This window comes from Loxodonta africana, chromosome 16 (genome assembly GCF_030014295.1).
Source record: "Loxodonta africana isolate mLoxAfr1 chromosome 16, mLoxAfr1.hap2, whole genome shotgun sequence".
NCBI classification, from domain to species: domain Eukaryota; kingdom Metazoa; phylum Chordata; class Mammalia; order Proboscidea; family Elephantidae; genus Loxodonta; species Loxodonta africana.
Genome location: NC_087357.1, coordinates 43,156,700 through 43,181,523, shown reverse-complemented (window position 1 = coordinate 43,181,523; position 24,824 = coordinate 43,156,700). Strand labels below are relative to the sequence as shown.

At 37.3% G+C, this 24,824-nt stretch overlaps 1 protein-coding gene across 1 annotated transcript in view; it reads left to right on the top strand.

Moving 5' to 3' along the window:
- HECTD2 (HECT domain E3 ubiquitin protein ligase 2) overlaps positions 1-16,747 on the top strand; it is a 106,722-nt gene extending 89,975 nt beyond the window's left edge. Inside the window, exons 16-21 of the mRNA XM_010589113.2 lie at positions 8,081-8,155; positions 9,023-9,110; positions 9,197-9,303; positions 11,557-11,672; positions 12,310-12,453; positions 15,494-16,747. Coding sequence (XP_010587415.1) covers positions 8,081-8,155; positions 9,023-9,110; positions 9,197-9,303; positions 11,557-11,672; positions 12,310-12,453; positions 15,494-15,614 — 651 coding nt within the window. The 3' untranslated portion in view covers positions 15,615-16,747. The remainder of the gene's footprint in view (positions 1-8,080; positions 8,156-9,022; positions 9,111-9,196; positions 9,304-11,556; positions 11,673-12,309; positions 12,454-15,493) is intronic.
- The last annotated feature ends 8,077 nt before the right edge of the window (positions 16,748-24,824 follow it).

Below are 24,824 nucleotides of genomic sequence, written 5' to 3'. Positions count from 1 at the left end.
TTTGGTAGGATAGACATTTTTACAATGTTATGTCTCCCTTTCCATGAGCAAGGTATGTTTTTCCACTTTTGTAGGTCTCTTTTGGTTTCTTGCAGTAGTGTCTTGTAGTTTTCTTTGTATGGGTCTTTTACATCTCTGGTAAGATTTATTCCTAAGTATTTTATCTTCTTGGGGTCTGTTGTAAATGGTATTGATTTGATGGTTTCCTCTTCGGTGTAGAGGAATCCAACTGATTTTTGTATGTTTATCTTGTATCCTGATACTTTGTTGAACTCTTCTATTAGTTTCAGTAGTTTTCTGGAGGATTCCTCAGTGTTTTCTGTGTATAAGATCATGTCATCTGCAAGTAGAGATATTTTGCTTCTTCCTTGCCAATCTGGATGCCCTTTATTTCTTTATTTAGCCTAATTGCTCTGGCTAGGACCTCCAACACAATGTTGAATAAGAGCAGTGATAAAGGGCATCCTTGTCTGGTTCCCCATCTCAAGGGGAATGCTTTCAGACTCTCTCCATTTAGGATGATGTTGGCTGTTGACTTTGTATAAATGCCCTTTATTATGTTGAGGAATTTTCCTTCTATTTCTATTTTGCTGAGAGTTTTTATCATGAATCAGTGTTGAACTTTGTCAAATGCCTTTTCTGCATCAATTGATGAGATCGTGTAGTTCTTCCCTTTTGTTTTATTTATATGATGGATTACATTAATTGTTTTTCTAATGTTGAACCATCCCTGCATACCTGATATGAATTCCACTTGGTCATGGTGAATTTTTTGTTTTTTATAAAATGTTGAATTCTATTGGCTAGAATTTTGTTGAGGATTTTTGCATATAAGTTCATGAGGGATATAGGTCTGTAATTTTCTTTATTTGTGGTATCTTTACCTGGTTTTAGTATCAGAGATATGCTGGCTTCAGAGAATGAGTTTGGGATTATTTCGTCCTTTCTATGCTCTGAAATACCTTTAGTAGTAGTGGTGTTAACTCTTCTCTGAAAGTTTGGTAGAGCTCTGCAGTGAAGGCTTCTGGGCCAGGGCTTTTTTTTTGTTGGGAGTTTTTTTTATTACCTTTTCAATCTCTTCCTTTGTTATGGGTTTATTGGCTGTTCTACCTCTGTTTATGTTAGTTTAGGTGGGTAGTGTTTCTAAAAATTCATCCATTTCTTCTAGGTTTTCAAATATGTTCAAGTACAATTTTTCGTAGTAATTGATACGATTCTTTTAATTTCAATTGGGTCTGTTGTAATACCGCCCATCTCATTTCTTATTCGGGTTCTTTGCTTCCTCTCCTGTTTTTCTTTTGTCAGTTTGGCCAATGGTTTACCAATTTTGTTGATTTTTTAAAAAACCAGCTTTTGGTCTTGTTAATTCTTTCAATTGTTTTTCTGTTTTCTATTTCATTTAATTCTGCTCTAATTTTTATTATTCACTTTCTTCTGGTGCCTTCTTTTGTTTCTCTCTATTTGTTCATGTTGTAGGGATAATCCTTTGATTTTGGCCCTTTCTTCTTTCTGGATATGTGCATTTATTGATATAAATTGACCTCTGAGCACTGCTTTCACTGTGTCCCAAAGGTTCTGATAGGAAGTGTTTTCATTCTCATTGGATTCTATGAATTTCTTTATTCCATCCTTCATGTCTTCTATAACCCCAGTTGTTTATGAGCAGAGTGTTATTCAGTTTCTAAGTGTTTGATTTCTTTTCCCTGCTTTTTCTGTTACTGATTGCTACTTTTATGGTCTCATGGTCAGAGAATATGCTTTGTAATATTTTGATGTGTTGGATTCTGCCAAGGGTTGCTTTATGACCTAATATGTGGTCTATTCTAGGGAGTATTCCATGTGCGCTAGAAAAGAAAGTACACTTGGCTGCTGTTGGGTGGAATGTTCTGTATATGTCTATGAGGTCAAGTTGGTTGTTTGTGACATTTAGATCTTGTGTCTTTATTGAGCTTTTTTCTGGATTTTCTGTCCTTCACTGAAAGTGGTATGTTGAAGTCTCCTACTATAATTGTGGCGCTATCTCACTTTTCAATGCTATTAGAGTTTGTTTTATGTATCTTGCAGCCTTGTCATTGGGTGCATAAATATTTAATATGTTTACGTCCTCCTGGTATATTGTCCCTTTAATCATTATATAGTGTCCTTCCTTATCCTTTGTGGTGGTTTTAACTTTAGTCTGTCAGAAATTAATATTGCCACTCCTGCTCTTTTTTGATTGTTGTTTGCTTGATATATTTTTTCCATACTTTGAGTTTTAGTTTGTGTCTCTGAGTCTAAGGTGTGTCTCTTGTAGGCAGCATATAGATGGATCATATTTTTTTTATCCATTCTGCCACTCTGTCTCTTTATTGGTGCACTTAGTCCATTTACATTCAGTATAATTATGGATAGGTATAAAAAAAAATTTTTTTTTTTTTTTATGAGTTTAGTGCTATCATTTTGATGTCTTTTTCTGTGTGTGGTTGACAGTTTCTTTTTCCCACTTAATTTTTTGTGCTGAGTATTTTATATATTGTCATTTCCTCTTATTTGTTGTTGTTGATTTTGTTTCTGCTGAGTTTCTATTTTTTGTGTTTTATTTTGATGAGTAGGATTGTTAGTCTCCTTTGTGGTTACCTTAATATTTACCACTATTTTTCTAAGTTTAAACCTAACTTTTTTTTTCTTTATATCACCTTGTCTTTCTCTGCATATGAAAGATCTGTGACTACATTTCTTAGTCCTTCATTATTGTTTTAATGTTGTCTTCCTTTACATAATGGCATTGCTGTTTTCCCATTTGAACTTTTTTTATCTTGATTTATTTTTGTGATTTCTCTATCTGGATTGACATCTGGTTGGTCTGTCTTATGTTCTAGTCTTGGGTTGATTTCTGATATTATTGATTTTCTAACCAGCGAACTCCTTTTAGTATTTCTTTTAGTTTTGGTTTGGTTTTTACAAATTCCCTAAACTTGTCTTTATCTGGAAATGTCCTCATTTTGCCATTATATTTGAGAGACAGTTTTGCTGGATATATGATTCTTGGCTGGCAATTTTTTTCCTTCAGTGCTTTGTATAAGCCATCCCATTGTCTTCTTGCCTGCATGGTTTCTCCCAAGTAGTCCGAGCTTATTCTATTGTCTCTCCTTTGTAGGTGACTTTTTGTTTATCCATAGCTGCTCTTAAAATTCTCTCTTTATCTTTGGTTTTGGCAAGTTTGATTATAATAAGGCTTGGTGACTTCCTTTTAAGATCTACCTTATGTGGAGTTCAGTGAGCATCTTGGATAGATTATGTTCTCATCTTTCATGATATCAGGGAAGTTTTCTGCCAACAAATCTTCAACAATTTTCTCTGTATTTTCTGTTATCCCTCCCTGTTCTGGTGCTCTAGTCACTTATAGGTTATTTCTCTTGATAGAGTCCCACGTGATTCTTAGGGTTTCTTCATTTTTTTAATTCTTTTATCTGATTTTTCTTTGATTTTATCATTGCCAAGTGTTTTATCTTCAGACTCACAAATTCTGCCTTCCACTTCCACAATTCTGCTCCTCTGACTTTCTATCGAGTGATCTAATTCTGTAATTTTGTTGTTAATCTTCTGAATTTCTGATTGCTGTCTCTGTGGATTCTTGCAGCTTATTAAATTTTTCATTATGTTCTTGAATAACCTTTTTAATTTCTTCAGCTGCTTTATCTGTGTCTTCCTTTGCTTGTTCTTATTGCCTGATCTCGTCCCTGATATCTTGAAGAGTTCTGTATATTAATCTTTTGTAATCTGCATCTGGTAATTCCAGGAAGGCACCTTCATCCAGAAGATCCATTGATTCCTTGTCTTGAGAGCTTGTTGAAGCGATCATGGTCTGTATCTTTATGTGATTTGATATTGACTGTTGTCTCTGAGCCACCTATAAGTTGTTGTATTAGCTAGTTTTATGTTTGCTTACTGTATCCTAGCTTCTTGCCTTGTTTTGTTTTGATATGCCCAGATAGGTTGCATGAGTGAGCTAGCTTGATTATTTTCACCTTTGAAGCTCTAACGTCCTGTCACCAGATGGCCAGAGCTGTTATCAGGTATATCAGTCTAGGAGTCCATTCACTTTTCTTGTATGGATTCAGCTCAGGTGTCCAGGTAGTTGGTCATCAAGTGTGTGGTACAGGCTCTGCCCTAGTCTTAGAGGGACAGGGGTGATTGATGTAGGTAGAGGTATCTGGTTGCAGTAGGGTGTCACGCTCTGACCAAGGCAGGGGACTGAAAACCATCCCCCGAATGTCTATGAGGAAAGAGCATCCCTTTTCTGTAGAGCACACAGGTGAGTGGGTTCTGCAGACAGACCATGGGCACCCAGTGCTTTTGGTTGTAAGGAGGAGGAGGTACCAGTTATACTTGGACTGTCATGGGTGGCTGGGTGATGTGATTGGAGGCACCAGTCCGTAGGCCTCTGATGTGGGTAGGTGAGGACCCTGTTTAATAGGCAAAGCAGTGGCAAACATCAGACACCCACCTCTCCACTGTACTGTACAGCTGAAACAATTGCAGTCTGCCAACAAGGGCCTATGCTCCTGAAATAGGCCCACACATGTCTGGGTTGGGGCGGGAAGCGGGAAGGTGTTCAAAGTCCATGGACCGTTTGTGCCTGGACAGGAGCCACTTCTGTCCTGAGCTTCCCAGGTTAGTGGAGCTAGCAGATTATCTTTCCCCCCAGTTGTGAATTTATCCCTTCTCCAGGGCCAGGAGAATGGCTCAGGATGCTCAACAGGACCTATCTCAGGCCCGGCGAAATCAATAGCCACTGAAGCCAGCTTGGGGGCTGGGCCATGGTAAAAATATACGCAAGTACTTAGCTTTTGCTGAGAGTGCCGTTCTTTTCTGGTTCTGAAGGTGTGAGTAGGCTGTGTAGCTGGCTGCTTCTCCCTGAGGAAACTGCAGCCAAATGCTACCACCAGCCTGCTGCAGTCACTCCCAGGAATGGTGCCTGAGGGTTACCAGCAATTCAGGTCTGGCAACTCCTCTCGGCTTCTGAACTGTCTCTCCTTCCCCCTGCCACACAGTCTGTTTTCTAACTTTGCCTTTGATGTTCAGGGGTCCTAGCTTGTCACAAATGTAATCATTTCACTTGTTTTTTCGGGTCTTTGTTATAAGAGGGATGACTGGAAACATCTGACTACTCTGCCATCTTAGCCCTGCCCCCTCAATAATTTTTTTTTTTTTTTTTTTGACAACTGAGTTTTGATAACTTTTGGTCAGCAGAGAATTCCTGGTTATATTCTTATCAAGTACCTAGAATATGGATAGTCTGCATTGCTCGTTAGGGGCTGTCCAAATATCGCTACACTAATGGCCGGATGAGTTCAGTGTAGTGTTGGCACCTTCCTATGAAATTGAGAAGCATATCCAGAACATGAGTCTGATCAGAAAAGCATTCTTCATACTTCCTAGAGGATAATGTCAGATGCATCTTTGTAATTTTGCATTCTTTCAGATTAATAGCCAAAATTCACATTTTCATAAAACTCAAGAGTTAGAAAAATAGTGTGATAGGACATTTTCTTTAAAAACTGAAAGATTTCTGTTTTATAATCGTGGATCTATAACACACTAGCTATGACCTTGGATGGCTCACTTAAATGTTTAGGGCCTTGATTTTCTTACCTATAAAATGAGGGAAGTAGACTAACTGACCTCTGATTACCTCCTCATTTTAGACTTCTGTGATTTTTTTTGGGGGGGGAGGGGTGCCACATTCTCAAGTTTTACCAAATTTTACCACTAAATTGCCTGATTTTGTGACCAAAGCTATTCTAATTTTATTTATTTAGGTCCTGCTTTCTTTTAGATAATAGTAATGGATATTTTATGTAGATTCTATCAATATACTGTTTATGTTATAGAGCTAAAAGTGAGATTAAATTAATTTCATATTCTTATATTGGCTCATTAATAATCAGTCAAAAGAACAAAAAGATCTTCCTGACACAGTCTTAATACGAAAAATACATTTCAAGGGTTTTATGTAGTTGAGAATAGAGGAGAGGAAAGTATAGCCTTGATTCCAGCCCAGCAATATCTCTTTTCCTTCTGTAGAAATCGCTGTCAGATATGCTCTGTCAAACAAGACCAAGGCATTGAAAGAGTGTGTAAAAACAGAATACTCTGTAAGCAAGTTTAACTATGTGAATAATTAATAATATTTTAGAGGTAGCATATTACACCTAAGAGCCTAAGTTTCACAGTACAGGTAAAACAATTCTCAATAAAAATGGGTTTGAAAATTCAATGGGCTGGAAAAAAAGAGCTACAATCCTACTGACTCCTTTTCTGAATTAAGCAGAGCTGAATAAATAACTTTATTACCAATTGGCTCTGTATTTTATAATTAAAAGTTTAACCTTTAAAAGAAGATGGTAAGTCTTTCCCTTGGATTTACTTACTAGCCCCTGGAATTCTTAATGAAAATTTCAAATACCCAATTCTGATTTTCAGAATCCATAATTTTTATTAGTAATTAAAATAAGTTATGACAGTCGTATCAAATCTATATCAGTCTGGATTTGTATAAAAATTTCTGACTTTAATGGAATGAAAAATTTATTATGCAAGCTATGTAAGCTTATTCAATCATGCAGCTCTTTATCCTTTTTTCTAATAAATTAAAACTTAATTTTTTTATAAAATCTGAAAAAAAATTTAAATATTGGGTTAATTTCTCTTTTTAAATCCTTGTTCATGAATAACATGAGTTATAATGTAAGAAAGTATTCCAGTATTCTCAACTTTTTCTTGGCGGGAAAATGTAAATGAAATGTAGAAACCACGTAACATGTTTTTGTTTAAAAGATGAATTCTGAAACATTAGCAGGTTTTTAAAAATATATAAATTCAAAGTAAGAATACTATAAATTTCTAAATAGTAATGTAACCGATATTAAGAAATTATGGTGGCAACCATATTAGAGATGCATTTAGCTTGTTCCTTAAAAATCTACCCCAGAGTGGGGATGAAAAAATACTTAATAGACAATAGATAAGTGGTAACTTTGGTAAAGGATAAGACAGTATACAATACTGGAGAAGCCAGCACAGCCTGTATAAGGCAAGGTCATGGTAGCTCCATAGACACATCCAAACTCCCTAAGGGATCGAAGTGCTGGGCTCAAGGCTGTGGGCACCATGGTCTCAGAGAATATCTAGCTCAATTGGTATAACAGTTTATAAAGAAAATGTTCTACATTCTGCTTTGTTGAGTAGGGTCTGGGTTCTTAAAAGCCTGTGAGTGGCCATTTAGGATATTCCACTGGTCTCACCCCTTCAAGAGCAAAGAAAAATTAAGAAAACTAAAGACACAAGGGAAAGATTAGTCCAAAGGACTAATGGACCACATCTACCATGGCCTTCACCAGACTGAGTCCAGTACAACTGGTTGGTGCCAGCTACCACCACTGACCGCCCTGACAGGGATCATAATAGAGGGTCCCGGACAGAACTGGAGGAAAATGTAAAACAAAATTCTAACTCAGAAAGAAAGACTAGACTTGCTGGCCTGACAGAAACTGGAGAAACCCTGAGAGAATGGCCCCCAGACACCCTTTCAGCTCAGTAATGAGGTCACTCCTGAGGTTCATTCTTCAGCCAAAGATTAAACAGGCCCATGGAACTAAACAAGACTAAAGGAGCACACCAGCCTAGGGGCAAGGACTAGAAGGCAGGAGGGGACAGAAAAGCAGGTAATAGGGAACCCAGGGTTGAGAAGGGAGTGTGTTGTGTGTGTACTGACTGTTTGATGCGAAACTAGTTTGTTCTGTAAACCTTAGCTAAAGTTCAATAAACAAACAAATCTACCCCAGAGTTTGCTCTGTGGTTAGAATTGAATATTTCCCTTTTATGTACCCTATAATGAATTTCTCTGAGTCTCTCAGATGGTAGAAATCATTGACAAACATGCTGAGCCCTGGAAAATATATCTCAAATATTACCTGTATTTTTAAATTTAGAGAGTGTATCTACCTTACATGTAAGTTAGCTATATAGTAGATCTGCTTAATTATTTAATGTAATACTGTTTTATTTTGGAAGACAGATAACAGATTTATTTTTATAGGAATTGGCCCATGGATTAAGTGAGCTCTTATCATATGAAGGCAATGTTGAAGAAGATTTCTATTCAACTTTCCAGGTACTATTAAGGGCAAATACCTTTCTGTTAACCATATATTTCATATAAGTGTTGCCATTTCTTATTAAACACCTACCATTAGCAAGGATGAACAAGGGTTAATCAACACATAAAATCTCCTGTCTTCAAGGGTCTTAACCTGATAAAGTGTCTTTCAAGACACACGTAGGTGAGCCATCAAGCAGGTGCATAAAGGAATTCACCAAGGGGATAGGCAACGAGCATAGTCTCTTGACTTGATTACTCTCTCAGCTTTTCAGCTTCTAAAAGTGAGCCTCTGCTGTGCCCTCAACACAAGAAGTTAGGAGCGGAAACTAATGAGTCAGACCAAAACACTCATTTCCGCTCCCCTAACAATAGTTGGCACTAGTTTTTTGTTTTTTTTTTTTTTTAACAATAGTTGGCAGGAGAAAGATGTGGCAATCTGCTTCTGTAAAGATTTACAGCCTTGGAAACCCTGTGGGGCAGTTCTGCTCTGTCCTATTAGTTGGAATCAACTTCATAAGAATGAGTTAGTTTTTGGAACAATAGTTGGGCGATGGAAATAACAGTGTTCCATACAGTTCCAAACACCTAAGTATTATCTCAGTGGCCACACCGAGTTTTGTGAACATCAGTAAAATATTTACTGTATTAAACAGATAGTGTTAAGTTAAAGCTCTACTGTTGTGCCCCGTAATGCTTCTTTGACACCTCATTCTTAATACAAGTGTCATAAGAGCTTAGCCTTTTTGTAGTTTGTGTATTGTGAAAGAAAATTTTTAAAAACTGTTCTGCTTAAACTTAAAATTTTACAAACCTGTTCATTGAAGCCTGCTGTTACAGCACCCATACCAATAAATATGCTGTGATGGCATCTCCCATCAGGTTTTCCAAGAAGAATTTGGAATAATTAAATCCTATAATTTAAAGCCGGGAGGTGACAAAATTCCAGTTACCAATCAAAATAGGAAAGGTAAGTTCAACACCATTTTTTACTTAAAATGCATGAGTGTTCACCTACTGCTTTTACTATTTAACAGATGTAAAATTATTTTCCAGAATATATACAGCTTTATATTGACTTTCTTCTCAACAAATCCATCTATAAGCAGTTTGCTGCATTTTATTATGGATTCCATGGTGTGTGCACTTCAAATGCCCTAATGGTGAGTTTAAGACATTGAATTTTGTTTTCAATTGGATTTTATAGTACTATAACATTTGTCATATAATTCTTTAAATACTTTAGTAGATAAACTTTTTAAATAAGAAAATGCTTTCTACTTTGTTAAGTAACCCAAAACCCATTAAGTAGAGCTAGAAATTAAAGTAGTTCCTCCAATTTCTCCCCTTCTACTAGAGAACCCTGTTTTCTTACTTTATATCTTTTAGGGTTTAAAAAAAATGTCTCCAGCCAGAGTGGTTGAAGAGATCTCATGGGCTCAGGGCCTTAATACTGAGGGATAAACACAGAAGACAAAATTAAATCAGTGAGAAGCTATAACTTCTTACTGATGTAGACAACACACATATATCTACTTCCCGCTGCCTCTAGGGTCCCTCAGCAACTGAGTTACCTTCTACCTATAGGAAGTAGTTTGTCTCCAGAGTCATGGCAGACTCAGGTTGGTTTGACTTCTCTTACCATGTAGTTAATGGGTTAGCTGCTGTTTAGAATACCACATAGAAAATAGCATAAGATTAAAGCATAGTTTTCTAAAGAGCCAGTGCTCTTTACCCCAGCTACCCAGGGCATGCTCCATCATGCCGCTTGTGACTCCCTTCAGTTCTACTCTGAGGGTTTCAAGTAAGGTCTTTCATTTGAATTATTTTTCGTAGGAGAGAAATGGACTCTAGAGAAGTGTTACTTTGGGGCAGGAGCAAGTGTGCTTACATTGTTTCCAGCTTGTTTTAGAGTAACCTATGTCACGTGTTTGTTGTTAGAAGTACCTTTGAAAAAGAAGCAATTTATTGAGCTCTAAATGAGTTTGTCTGTGATACACTGTTAGTTCAGTTGTGGAGGTGGAGGAAAGGAAGGTAAGAGTTAAGTAGCATAGCATGGTCTCTATTTTTAAGAATTTTAATCCCCCAACTTTGGTGAAGGGTAAGACAGTACACAATACTGGAGAAGCCAGCACAGCCTGTACAAGGCAGGGCCGTGGTGGCTCCATAGACACATCCAAACTCCCTGAGGGACCAAATTGCTGGGCTGAGGGCTGTGGGGACCATGGTCTCAGGGAACATCTAGCTCAATTGGCATAACAGAGCTTATAAAGAAAATGTTCTACATTCTGCTTTGGTGAGTAGAGTCTGGGGTCTTAAAAGCCTGTGAGCAGCCATCTAGGATACTCCACCGGCCTTACAGGGGCAAGGAAGAATGAAGAAAACTAAAGACACGAGGGGAAGATTAGTCCAAAGGCAAATGACTAATAATGCACCACATCTTCCATGGCCTCCACAAGACTGAGTCCAGTACAACTAGATGGTGCCCGGCTACCACTGACTGCTCTGACAGGGATCACAATAGAGGGTCCTGGACAGAGCCGAAGAAAAAATGTAGAACAAAATTGCAACTCAAAAAGAAAGACCAGACTTGCTGGCCTGACAGAGACTAGAGAAACCCTGAGACCATGGCCCCCAGACACCCTTTCAGCTCAGTAGCAAGGCCACTCCTGAGGTTCTCCCTTCAGCCAAAGATTGAACAGGCCCATGGAACAAAACAAGACTAAAGGGGCGCACTGGCCCTGGGGTGGGGACTGGAAGATAGCAGAGAACAGACAAGCAGGTAATAGGGAACCCAGGGTTGAGAAGGGGAGAGTGTTGACATGTCATGGGGTTGTTAACCTGTGTCATAGAACAATGTGTTTACTAGCTGTTTGATGAGAAACTAACCTGTTCTATAAACCTTCATCTAAAGTTCAATAAAAAAAAAACTTAAAAAAATTTTTTTTAATTTCTTTAGGTAGAAGACTATGTAGACAAAAGAACAAGCTAATAGTACAAGACAGACTGTAACCAAGTACCCACACTGTACGGTGCTGACAGGATATGTCATGGGATAGCGAAAGGAGGCAGGGCAATCAGTAGTTGCTGCAGTAGCTAAGGGAGCTGAAGGCTGGGCTTTGGGGAAGAGTCGTACTTTGGATTCATGCTTAGTCTTCTGCTTGTTTCTCTGGCATACTGCTAATTACCATTTATGAAAGGGAAACCTAATGGTTTGACAAGATTTATAAACTTTCAAAAGCAAAAATATCTTCCCTGAGTAGGGAAAATATAAATGCTTTTTCTTCAATAAACGTGGTTTGATTTACTATAAGAGAAGTCATAATTTTTGGTAATATGATTCAGTGAAAATAGTTTCAATTTAATTTTTTTTAAATTATCTGTAATCATCATTTTTGATAAATAATTATTGGCAGCTGCTTCGGCCAGAAGAGGTTGAAATTCTGGTCTGTGGAAGTCCTGAGCTGGATATGCACGCTCTGCAAAGAAGTACGCAGTATGAGGGCTACGCAAAAACTGACTTAACTATAAGGTGATCTCTTCATGCTTCCCGTAGTGGGGCTGTGGAAGAGGGAATGAAAGAGAATGTGGTTTGTTTACGTGTTTTACTTAAAATGTTTAAATCAAGTAAGTTAGCTAAAATACCATCAAGTTCCACACTGTCTTATTTTATCTCCAGAAAGTAATGCAAGAATATTAAATATGAAATCACTTAGCAATCCCTTGGCAGAAAGATAGCAGTAAGTTTCCACAATTTTTTTTTAATGCCATTGGTCCCAGAATTTCAGGGCTTTGGTTGGATACAGATAAAAACCATTTTAGTAGTACTATGTTGAAAAAATAAGGCTTTAAATTATGTGGGAGAAGAAAATGGCTTTTATGCCATCTACTGTTGGACTACTTTTATAACTTTATAATAATGATATTTTATAATAGTAGTTGAATACTGTTGGACTGCTTTTATAACTTTATAATAATGGTATTTTATAATAGTAGTTGAAAATCTAACTCACATAAAGAATTCATGATTCATTAATTTCACATTACGGATATTATGTATATTTGATGACTTTTTTTTTTCCTTAGAGCTTACTCTTTATGCTTACTTTATTCTGATATGCAAGATTTTGTTGAGACAGTTTATATCTATTTCCTTTGGTATCATCTAGATACTTTTGGGATGTTGTGCTTGGATTTCCCCTTGATCTTCAAAAGAAGTTGCTGCATTTTACTACAGGAAGTGACAGAGTACCTGTAGGAGGGATGGCTGATTTGAACTTCAAAATCTCAAAGAATGAAACTTCTACTAACTGGTAAATTTCCGGATTGTAATTTTATTTTAATCTGTAGGTTTTTGCTAAGAGTAAAAATAATATGTTAGTAATCAGGGGATTCTTTCAGTCTCAAGTATTTATACCGAAATCTTGGAGTAAACTTGGCCTTGAAATGAGAGAGGCTACAGCTTAAAGTTCTCTATTATTAATTTTTGAGGCACGCCAACACCAACTGGTAAGAGTTCCTTTCCATCATCTTTTTACTTTGCTAAGCCAAATAGCTGCTTTGTAGTCTTTTACAACCCAGCTTGCTTTGTAGTAGTATACTGTCTAACCTTCATTTTTATTTAAAGGTTTTTTTTTTTTTTACTATTAGTACCAGAAGTCCTGTAGCATCAGTCTCCTCTAGTGCTCTTTGTATATGAAAGTGATGATGATGATGGCTTTAAATTATTTTCTAGCAGTGTTGATGGTTTAATGCTGATCATCTCACTCCTTTTCCCAAACACTTTGAAATTTATGAAGTGAATGATTTGAGTAGACACTACCTTGGGTTGAAATCGTTTTTTAGCCCTCCCCCATACATTGAGCATTCCCCAAGGCTGGCCAGTTCTTTCTTTCATTTTAGAGCTAGAATCTGCCTTTTCTGTTCCCACTGCCTCCATCCTGGTGTAGTTTTACTTCATTCCAGCTTATTTAATGCAGTTTTACTTCATTCCTGGCTTACTTAATGTGGTTTTACTTCATTCCTGGCTTACTTAATGCAGTTTTACGTCATTCCTAGCTTATTTAAATAGCCTCCTTCCTGATTTGCCTGCTCAGGTTCTTCCCTTTCTAATAATTTTATCCTGTTTAATTCATTTTCCTCAACACTGCATTGATCATACCATTTCCTTGGGCATAGCTTTGTAGCTCCCCATCAGCTTAAGTTCTAGCATCTAGAGCTTGTCAAATAAAGCTCTACGGCCTTCTCCCCCAAGCTACCTTTCAATTTCGTTTTTTCCCCTATGCTTTAGTCAGTGGGCTGTTTTGCTATTTGTTAGGCACATTTTGTGCCTGCCTTCCTCTGTACCAGTAAATGGTTTTATATATATATGGTGTTTGCTTACTACCTCTCTACTTATGAAAACTCTACGCCTCCTTAAAGACCCAGTTGGAAGACAGAGTCCTCTTTAAAGCCTTAAGTCATATGACACTTACCATATTTCACCATACCTCTTAGTCATTTAGCTCCTGAAGAGCAGAGGCCATGCCATATACAACTTTGTATTCTCCATGTAGCCACATACATGTAGATGAATGAATATTAATATCAACATCGAGATTATATTTAAAACGTAAAACAAATATATGCATATAAAATTAAATTTCTGTACAAGATTTACAACATTCAAAATGAAAAAATCCAAGAGAAGCCTTTTGAGGTTAAAGATTTAATTGCTTGACAAATTAATTTTTCAGAATACTTTATATTAAACGAAAATATTATCAATTAAAAAGATAATCTGAGTAGTCCATTTTAATACAGAGGTGGCATTACGTCTAAACTTTTTCACATATTATTTTATTTCAGGAATCATTTGGTGCGCTCCTGTGGCTTAGGCATGAATCTAAAACTCAGACAACTCTAGGACTCCCAATGGGGACCTCCTTTATATTAAAGACAGTCAGCCATCAAAGACACCGGACACTTCAGTCTGGCACAGCAACAGTGTGCCTCAAAGGAAGGACGGTGCTGTAGCTGAGAAGGGCATTTCCGTTCCTCCTGTAAGGCCCACCATTGCAGAGCCACTGATTTTGTTAAATAAAAATGTTAAATCTTTACACATCAAGGACACTGGTCTTGAAGTCAGACTGATCTAGGTTTGAATCTCAGGTTTACACTTTACCAGCTCAGTGGTCTTGAACAGATTATTTAACCTGTGTATATATATGTTTTTTATATATATGTGTGTGTCTTTTTTCTCATCAGTAAAATGAGAATTAAAATAACCACTTTTTTCGTTGTTTTGAGGTTTAATTTCAATGAAACAATGCATATAAAAGCACATAGCACAATGCTTGTCGTCGTAGACCAAAAACAAAACAACAAACCTGTTGCCATCGTGTTGATTCCGACTCATAGCCATCCTATAGGACAGAAGAGAACTGCCCCATAAGGTGTCCAAGGAGCAACTGGTAGATTCAAATTGCAGACTTTTTGGTTAGCAGCCAAGCACTTAACCACTGTGCCACCAGGGCTAGGCACTCAGTAAATGCTGATTCTGATAAGTTTAAGAGTCATTTAATACAGGGGGCTCCAAGTTTAATTTCTAATCATACAGGCTTAAAAAAAAAAAATGCCTTTTAAATCTTCTCCTTTTCTCTGTTTCATTCATCGACTTCTTTGACAGCTGTTCTGATGCTGTTGAGTTCATAAAGACTGAAGGAAAGGGTCTAAGGTAGAAATTCCTGATTGAATATAACTTGTGTCATCAGGAAGAGGGGTAGGGGGCTGATCAGAAGGATTCAAAGGATGAACGTTGCATGTACATGGAGGGCAGCAGCTTCAGAAGTGTGGGCATCAAGTGCCCCAGAAACACCCTTTTTGTTATTTTTTGACAGGCAAGATGGAAATAATAGTAACAGTTATATTATCTACTACTCTGCGAAGTGTTATATGTATATAGCTCATTTAACCTGTTAAATAGTCCAGTTGGATAGTTTATCCTATCGTATTGATGAGGAAACTGAGATTTGGAGACCATAAGCAACTTGAACAAGGTCCCACAGCTAGTGAGGAAGGCAGTATTCAAACCCCAATCTGTCTCACTCTAAAAAAAATACCATTAAAATGCAAGTTTCATGAGAGCAGCGACACTTGACTGTCTTGTTTGTAAACACAGCCTGAGTGTCCAGAATGGTGCCCAATACATGGCAGGTTCTCAGAAAGTATTTGTCCAATGAAGGGATGAGCAAGTGATCTCAGCATAGTAAAACAGATTTGTATGTGTGTATCCTGGTATTTAAAAAAAATTTTACCACTCGTTTTGTGTATGTTTTAGTACTTAGTGTATTAAAAAAATTTTTTTTCCCCTAGGTTACCTGTGGCCCACACCTGCTTCAATCAACTTTGCCTTCCCCCCTACAAGAGCAAAAAAGACCTGAAACAGAAATTGATCATTGGAATTTCAAATTCAGAAGGTTTTGGACTTGAGTAACCTAGAAGACTTGAAATATAATACTTTTTATATGTAGCATTCACTTCCCTCTTATTGTGCCTTTTACCTCTTCATGTTTCTGTCTCAAACACCTTGACACAGCTCACCAACTTTAAAATGCTGATTTTCTAAAATCAAATATGAAGTATTTCAACGAAGGCATGATTTTCTAAGAGCACAGAAATTGCTCGACTGAGGAAAAGACCAGGTAGCAAAGATAAGTGTGGGTCCAGTCCCTCTTTTTTATAGCACTTTCCCATTCCCCGTTGGCAGTTTGTCACAGGTTCCACTGGGAGAGCAGAGTGCAGTGGAGAACGGCATAGCCGAGCCCAGTGGCAGATTGTATGCTGCCAGCACACAGTAGCCAAGCAGATAGCTACATTATCATCAATATGAGGCACGTAGCCATATTTTCATATAGAGGTAAGCAACAGTATAATTGCAAATGCAGTTCACAGGGTTTTTTGATATACTGGCTTTGGTCCTGTAAGATTCTTTTCACCTATTGCTGAAAAGCATGTAAATAGCTACATAGTAGCCTGAGGTCATGGGATTTTGATAGTGCCATTTATTGCTAAAGATTTATTTTTACAAAGTAAATTCAGGGTTTTAGATGTGTGTACAGCTTTTACAAATCAATAAAGATGATTGTACAAGAGTGTAACTATTTTCAGACTAACTGGATTCAAGGTTATATTCTTTTAAATATCAGTGTTAGTCTGCATGCACATGGCAGTAAGCTAGTTACTTTGAGTACTCTGTAATGTTTATATAATGATCATTTCTTCCTATGGGTCAGGTTATTAGAAAAGAAATCAGATCTAATTAATCCCTGATGCATTAAGTCAATTACAAGCACAAAAGAACAGTTTTTATATATACACATATATATTTTGATTCATGTACAAAGCTTATTTCTAATATTTTTGATCAGCACTTGTACTGAAACACTAACTTACGGAAAAAGTAGGATAAGATATTTGACAAAAGTGAATACAATAATATTTGTGTCAAATGATGTAAAAAAAAGCTTGGTAAAAATGAAGTTCAACGTTTTGGATTCTGAACATAGTAAATTCAATAGTACCCTTTTGTGAATGTTCTAATAAAGTAGCATGTGAAAAGAAACTATACTTTAAGTCTGACGGTAAATGACTTTTTTTTTAATTAACAGAAAATGAAGCAGTGTTACTAGCGTGTTACAAGTGTTTCCAATTCCAGACTTCTCTGTTATACTTTGACAGCTTCCCTTCAGAAAACTCTGAAGTTACGTTTGCAATAATAATGACGCCAGCATTTAGTACCAGCATACAGTTCACATGCAAATAATTTCCCACCCTTTTTTCTGAGTTAGGCTATTTTCTTGTTGCTCTGCTCCTTGAACCCAACCAGCAGAATCCTTCCAGGGTGGAGGAGCTGATCAGCTTTTTCTCCTGCAGTTCGGAAGCCAAACCACAAATCTTTGAGGAAAAGGAGTTGCTTTCTTCTTACTCTTCTCATTTTGAGATGGAAAGGACCCTTCTTTTCCATTTGGGTATACTACGTAAAGGGTTTTTCTCCTTAGAAATCTTGGAAAACCTGAGAGAGAAAGGCATATTGGTGTGGTTTGGTTTTGCTGTTTTTAATCCATATGCAAATAAAACTGCTTCCCACTTAACACTGCTTGAACTAGAAAGTCAGATGTTTAATGTAGGTTAATACTAACTAATAAGCACAAAAGAATTAAGTATAGGAAACCAGTTTAAGTGTTTTAGGTAAAATGTAAACAAAGTTTTTATTTGGTAGAGATGACTCATGGAAAATTTGTGTTGGCTTGGTCTGCATGTTTAGCGATGTGCTTGTATATTGATAGCTATGTCCCTTTTAAATAAGAAGTACACAAGCAAGCCAGATTTTTAAATGACAAAGTCCATAAAAAACTGGAAATTTTTTGTTGTCTGTTCTATTAAGTTGAAATTTATAACCATGTATCACTAAATTGAACATTGCCTTTATTTATTTATGCTCTGTTTTTGGTTTACAGTGTATTAATACCTCATTTTTTTAAAAAACCACTATTGTTATATTTCATTAATTTAAACAGCCTAGAAAATTCATGCAGTTACTTTTTAAGCATAAGCTGTTAATGAATTCTTGATTTTTGTATCTGCCACAGTAAATTAAAGTATTGCACAGTATTTATCAGCATTTACAAATGTCTTGTCCTTTTTTAATCTTTGCTTAATCATGTTTTTGTCTTTATAATCAGAAGTTTTTAACAGTCCCTCTTTTTGTACAAATCTGTATTGTATTAAGTTATGAATTTCTGGATAAAGTTTTTCAAGTATTAAAGTTGTATAGTCAGGCTTCAGTTCATTTTTTGAACACTAGGCAGTTCACTGTAACAGTGTTATAGATGCTGACTGTTTTTCGCATCACACTGTCTCTTAGGGGAATGGCTGGATGCATACAGCGACAAAAAAATGTGCTGTTAACAGGGAGTCCCTGACGCAGCAGGAGAAAAGTGTGGTGCAGCTTCAAATTCAAGTAACAAGACCAGACTTAATGGTCTGACTGAGACTAGAGGAACACCAGGAGACATGGCCCCCAGACTCTCTGTTAACCCAGAACTTAAACCGTTCCCAAAGCCAACTCTTCAGACAAAGATGAGACTGGACTATAAAACATAAAATAATACTTGCGAAGAGTGTGCTTCTTAGTTCAAGTAGATAAAAAAAAATTTTTTTTTTTTTTTTTTAATGGGCAGCTCCTGTCTGGGGGTGGGATAAGAAGGCAGAAAGGGTTAGGAGCTGGGTGAATGGACAGGGGAAACCTGATGTGGAAAGGGGGAGTGTGCTGTCACCTTACAGGGATTGCAACTAGGGTCACATACCAATATGTATATAAATTTTTGTATGAGAAACTAACTTGAGCTGTAAACTTTCACCTAAAGCACAATAATAATAAAGAAAAAAAATGTGCTATTGTTGACACTAGGTAGAACCAATTTCTTTAGCATTATTTTCAATATAAAATGATATATATCCAATATCTGTATGATCACACCAATTCTTTGAAATTTGTTGAAAGTATTCTCTAATTATTGGGTACAGTGTAAAATACATACTCATTTGATTATTGTTGTTAATGTATTGTTCAAATCTTTACACCTTTATAAAGTCTTTTAAATATTGATCATCAGCTTTTGAGTGGCATGTTAAAATCTCCCACTATGATGGTAAATCCGTCATGTTTTTTTCCATGAAGTTTGGTTATAAGTTTATGAATATAAGTTTATGGATGTAAGTTTAGAATACTTGTATCTACTGATGAATTTGGAGCCCTGGTGGCACAGTAGTTAAGCGTTGGCTTCTAACCAAAAGGCCAGCAGTTCGAATCCACCAGCTGCTCCTTGGAAACTCTATGGGGCAGCTCTACCGTGTCCTATAGGGTCGCTTTAAGTCGGAATCAACTCGACAGCAGTAGGTTTTATACTAGTGAATTAAACCTTATGTAGCAACCTTCTTTATCTCTAATATTTTTCCATCCTTTTACTTTCAGTCTGTGCCCTTATATTTTAGGTTTGTCTTTTGCAAATAGCTTACAGCTAAGTTATTCTTTCCGATATCACTATCTTTGTTTTCAGTGGGTTTTGGTTTTAGTCCATTTATTGTGATCCCTGATGTAATTTTTGTATCTTAATTTTTGTCTTAGAATTTTAATTTTTGTCTTAGAATTCTTTAACTTTGATCACCCTTCTCCTGACTTACATATTACTTTTATTCAGTATTTAGTTCTTTTTTAGCCTCAGAAATTAAACATAATTACTATTCTTTTATATAGTTTTTTTTTTGTTTGTTTTTTTAAGATGTAACCACATATTGACATTTTCTTTGCACACCACTTCTTCTTTTATGGTCCTCACAGTTACCTCTGGGATCAGTTTTCTTCCTCCTGAAGTACATCCATTAGATGCTCTTTTAATGAGAATTTGTTGATAGTAAATTCTTTTTTCATTTGTCTGAAAATAACTTTATGTTGCCTTTATTCCATAAGAGATGGATTCATTAGGCATACATTTCTAGTTGATGGTTATTTTTCTCTTAGCATTTTGAATATATTAGCCCACGATTTTTGGATTAATACGAGGAAGTTAGCTGTCGGTATAATTTGTTATTCCTTGGTAGATATTCTCTCTTTTCTCTCTGACTACTTTTAAGATATTTCTTTTGCCAAGAAATTGCAGAGAACGTCAAAGACAATGTGCCTAGGCCTGTGGGTTTTAAGTCCATTTTGGATTCATTATGATTTGTGAATCTATGTTATTTGTAACTTTCATCAATTCTGGAAAATAGCCATTTCCTCTTTGAATATTGCACTTCCTTGTTCCCCCCTAATCTCTCCTGTTAAACATACTCCTTGGACCATCTCATTCAACCATTCCATCACTCTCTACCTAATCTGTTGTTTAAGCAACTGACTGAGTTTTTAAGGTAAATGGCTGTATTGTTCATTTTCAAAAGCTCTATTTGGGTTCCTTTTCATATCAACCTGCTCTTTTTTCATCTTGTTTTTTGTTCATATGGCTTTATTTCTTTAATAATTTTCAGCATACTTGTTTGATATTTTGTTTCAGTTGTTTAGCTCTCTTCAGTTCATGAGTTAAAATTTTCTTATTTGTTCATCTATTGGCTCTCAGTGATTTGTTTCATCCGTGATTTGTAATGTTGTAACTTTGGTTTTTTTGTTAAATTTCAGATGGGATAGTCTTTTCCTCTGAGAGTTTTATGCGCCCTGAATAGAAGTACCCTAGCAGATCTGTTTCATTTTGTTTTCAACCAAGATCCTACATGTTTCCCACATTAGTTTTTATGTTAACTTCTAGGATTAGTGTTCCTTTACCACTGTGTAAATTTGGACCGCAGTTTAGGGTTTACAAATAGAGTTTTCCTAGCCTCTTTGCATAGACAGCAACTTGTAAAGCTCTAGGCTTTATGCAGGGCATCAGTTTCAGCTTCTCACTTTGAATAGACCTAAGGCATGTCTTTTCAAATCATGTGTAGATTAAAATCCATCAGAATTGATCACCCTCATGGGTCACCCTAATATTAGCTCCTGCTTCCTTCTTTCTGCTATTCTTCTTCATTTCTATATCTTACAGTTTCCTGTTCTTTCAAGCTTGGACATGTCTATTTTATGATTTTTGTAGATACATATTGTCCAAAATTTATAAAAGTTGTAGTAGATGGTCTGTTCCATTTCAGCTCAGCCTATAGAAGTGTGTGTCCCTTTGCTTTTTTCACCCCATCGGCTAGCCTTTTACAAGTGTCTAAAACTTCTAACTACAGTCATGCGTCATTTAACACCCATGCTACATTGCGGGAAATAGGATGTTACATGATTTGGATGTTGCGTGAACACCACAGTATAGACGAAGGTCCTTTAGAGCATTCGCTTCCGGAATAAGGAGGTTTTGTCCATATTAAAAATTTACTGAGGCCAATAACCTCCCTTAGTTTATCTAAGGTTTCAGTAAATGCTTCTGCTGCCTTTGCATCAGCACTCACAGACTCCCCACTCACTTTCACACTGTGCAGCCAAGAACATTGTTTGAAGCATGTGAACCACCCAGAGCTGGCACTAAACTCCATATCGTAGTCTGGTCCTGCTTTTCTTTAAGCATCTTGAGCAAGCTTATTCTTACAGCAGTGATTGTCAGCGTGCCGAGAGGAATTCGCTTGTGTGTTTGATCCTCAATCCACGTCATTAGCAGTTTCTCCATATCTGATATCAGTCCCTGTCGCCTTGTAGTTTTCAGTGGGGCTGATCCTATAACAACTCGGAGAATTTTTTCTTTGTTTTTGAGGATCATAGTGATTTTCGAGTGCCACATGCCTAAATCCACTACATCCCATTCTCTGATTGGGATTTCTGAACACTGTTATAACCTTATGGGACCACAGACATACGTGGTCGGACGTTGCCCAAATGGATGTTATATGGCACAAGACCGTGCATTGTTCTCTGTAAGTTATTTGCACCAATGTTTATTCATTTTGTTCATTCAACACTGGTTATTGAGTGCCTATTATATTTTGGAAACCCTGGTGGCTAAGAGTTAAGGCTGCTAACCAAAAGGTTGGCAGTTCGAATCCACCAAGCTTTCCTTGGAAACCCTATTGGGCAGTTCTGCTCTGTCCTGTGAGGTCGCGGTGAATCGGAACCCACTCGACAGCAGTGGGTTATTATATTTCAGCTAGAGACTGATTTTTAGCTCCATGCTTCATGTGCTTACTCTAAATTACAGATGTAAGAAGCAGATGTAATGCTAAATACTTCCCTTATGAAACAGTAAAAGGTGTATCATAGCAGGAAATTTTCTCCAGATTTCTAGGACAATTATATAACTCAATGTTTTCATGCCATTTAGACACTGTGACTCTGACCCATGGGAATACATACAATAGAGCATTAGTCACCACTGAGTTAAGCAGCTAGGTTTTCCTGCTACCCAACTTAATTTTTCTATGTACACACACATTTCAATAAATACAGAATTATTTTCAGCTGGTTTCTCAGGGAGCACTATCTTGTACTGTACTTCCAGTTGCATACAGACTGTCTCTACTCACAAGTCCTTCAATACATCTTTCTTACCTCTCTATTCCTGACACTGACGGTCATATTCTCCTGATTTCCTTGGCTTGTATACGTTGGTCATATCTTCAACTTTTCTTCTTCATGACTTCCATGTGATCAAGCTTCATCTTTATGTTGTCTCTCAGATGTGACCTTTCTGCTCCATTCCTATAGGCACTTTCTTGGTTTAGATAGACACCCAACCTGTCTTAGCCAATTGGCCTCCCTGACTGTACACTTACTCTTCTCCCATTCACCCTAATGCCCCTATAAAAATTCTGTTTTTACCATGTATCTGTCAAGCATCTAATATGTATCTGGAGCTTATCTGACCACCTTCCAACTCCAAACCTAGCATAAGCTCTACTTTTATTTTTCATAATTTATTTTTATTCCCCAATAGCAAATTCCAGATGGATAGCCCCTTTATTGTTTCCTGAACACACCCTGCTCAGTGCCATCCCTGCTGAGCCTATTACTGGCTTCTGAGGTGCTCTTCCTGCCCCTTTCCAACCAATTCCTCCCTGTCTATGCTGACCTAGCCCAGGTCTCCTGCCTCCATGACCTCTCCAGATCAGAATTCTTTCTCCATGGGAAAACTTTGCCCTGAACCATTCTCCTAGCCCCAACAAAACAGCTAGCCAGATGGTGTATCTCCCTGTTTTTCACACCCGTAACACCTATCTTCATTTCTCAGGTGGCACTTAGTATTTCCAAATGTGTGGTTAAATGTGTACATATCCGCAGCTTGAAAACACAGATTTCCTGTGCCCCCATGTAGCACCTGGCACAGTCCTGGGTCAGTAAACTTCAGATAAAATCCTGCCTGATTTGTCTTGATTGGGCAGATGAAACACCCATCAAATCAGTGATGTGAACCGGAGACCTGCATGAGTAAGTACTTTTGTCTTTAATTTGTAGCCTGTTGCCCTGATTCATACAAACCCGCTCACACCCTCAAAGTCAGGACTTCAGTATGTCAGCCTTGGAGAAGCATCTGAAACCCCACCTACCACGATGTTCCCATCAGTCTGGGTCTACCTTTCCACTCCAAACTGTACACAGCCTTGGCCTGCCCACCTCCAATTACCATATGACCCACTCATCAGATGAAACAAACCATGAGCAAAGGCGGCCATTGTACATTAACTGGGGAATGGAAAAAAAGGTAGGTTACAGAATAGGTCTATGATATAACCAGATTTGAAGGCTGTGTGTGTGTGTTTGTGTGTGTGTGTGGTGTATGTTCGGGAAGATATGACTGTGTTTGTAGTTATCACAGAATATGCATGATTTTAATTTTTGTCTTTTGCCCTTTTTTGTGTTTTTTTAAATTTTTCTGTGATAAATACTTTGTAATAGGAAAAAGACACTTTTGCTTAACCGCCCCCCATCCAGTTCCCTGAGAATCTATGGAATATTAATTAAAAGTATAGAAGAATATTTATTGATCATCTATGGTACACCAGTTCACATTTCCTTGTATGCACACCATTTCACATTTCACTTAATCCTCATAACAACCATAGAAAATTAATGTTATTTTCCACATGTTACATATAAGAAAATTGAAACTCAGAGAGGACCTTGCCCAAATCATGGTTGTCAAGGAGTCCAGCCAGAATTTGAACTCAGGTCTGCCTGACTCCAAACATGGTGATTTTCCATTTCACGTCTCCCTCCCCATCGGCACCCGCCCCCCCCCCCCCCCGGCCCCGCAACTAGTGATGCTTTCCAGAAACTCCGGATATGTTTTCTCACTGACTGAACCAGGAGTCAGTCAATACAGTCCTAAATGGGACACATACTGGCTGTGTGACTTTAGATGATTTCTTTAGCTCCCCTTTTTAGATGATTTCCTTAGTTTCCCTTTTCTTCTTCTAGGGAAAAAAAAAATGAATATACTTGGAATTTTAAAATATAGTACATAAGGAATAAATTAAGTCTGTAATAATGGACCACTTGCCAAACCATGACAGTGAAAACACTGTATACCCAACTGCCTGGGATATGGACAAAGCAGTATTTATAAAAAAAAAAATTATAGCTCTAAATATTTTGTTACCAAAAGAGAAAATGAATTTAACAAAATTTCAGCTGACTGGGCAGGATAACAAAGAACAACAAGGTGAAGTAAATACAAAAGCATCAACAAATAAACTAGAAAACATAAAAAACAGTATAACTGAGACATGAAACTAAGCCGCTTTTAGATCAATGAAAGCCTGGTAGCACCGGGCCATGTTTCCCTGGAGTATGGATCTCTGCACAGGAAAGCTGCCCCAGGCCCTGTTCTTCTCTCTTGTTCTCTGGGAATCTCTGGTCTGCTTGAGCCTACACATAGTGGGCACTTGAGCTTCTAGTCGCTCTGCAATGGCCACCATCAAGGAAGACTGGCCATACTCTAGCTTTTCCATTTAAATTATAGAGGTAAGACATTACAGAGGTAAGTGAGGATCCTGTTGGTATCAAGGTCAAATGGGCTAGTTAGGGTAGACTAAGCTGAAGAAGCAGTGCCTTTGTACAGGAGAAGTTCATTTGTAACTCACTCAACAGTTCCGGAAGGATGTTCAGGCCAGCTCCCTGAAGGGA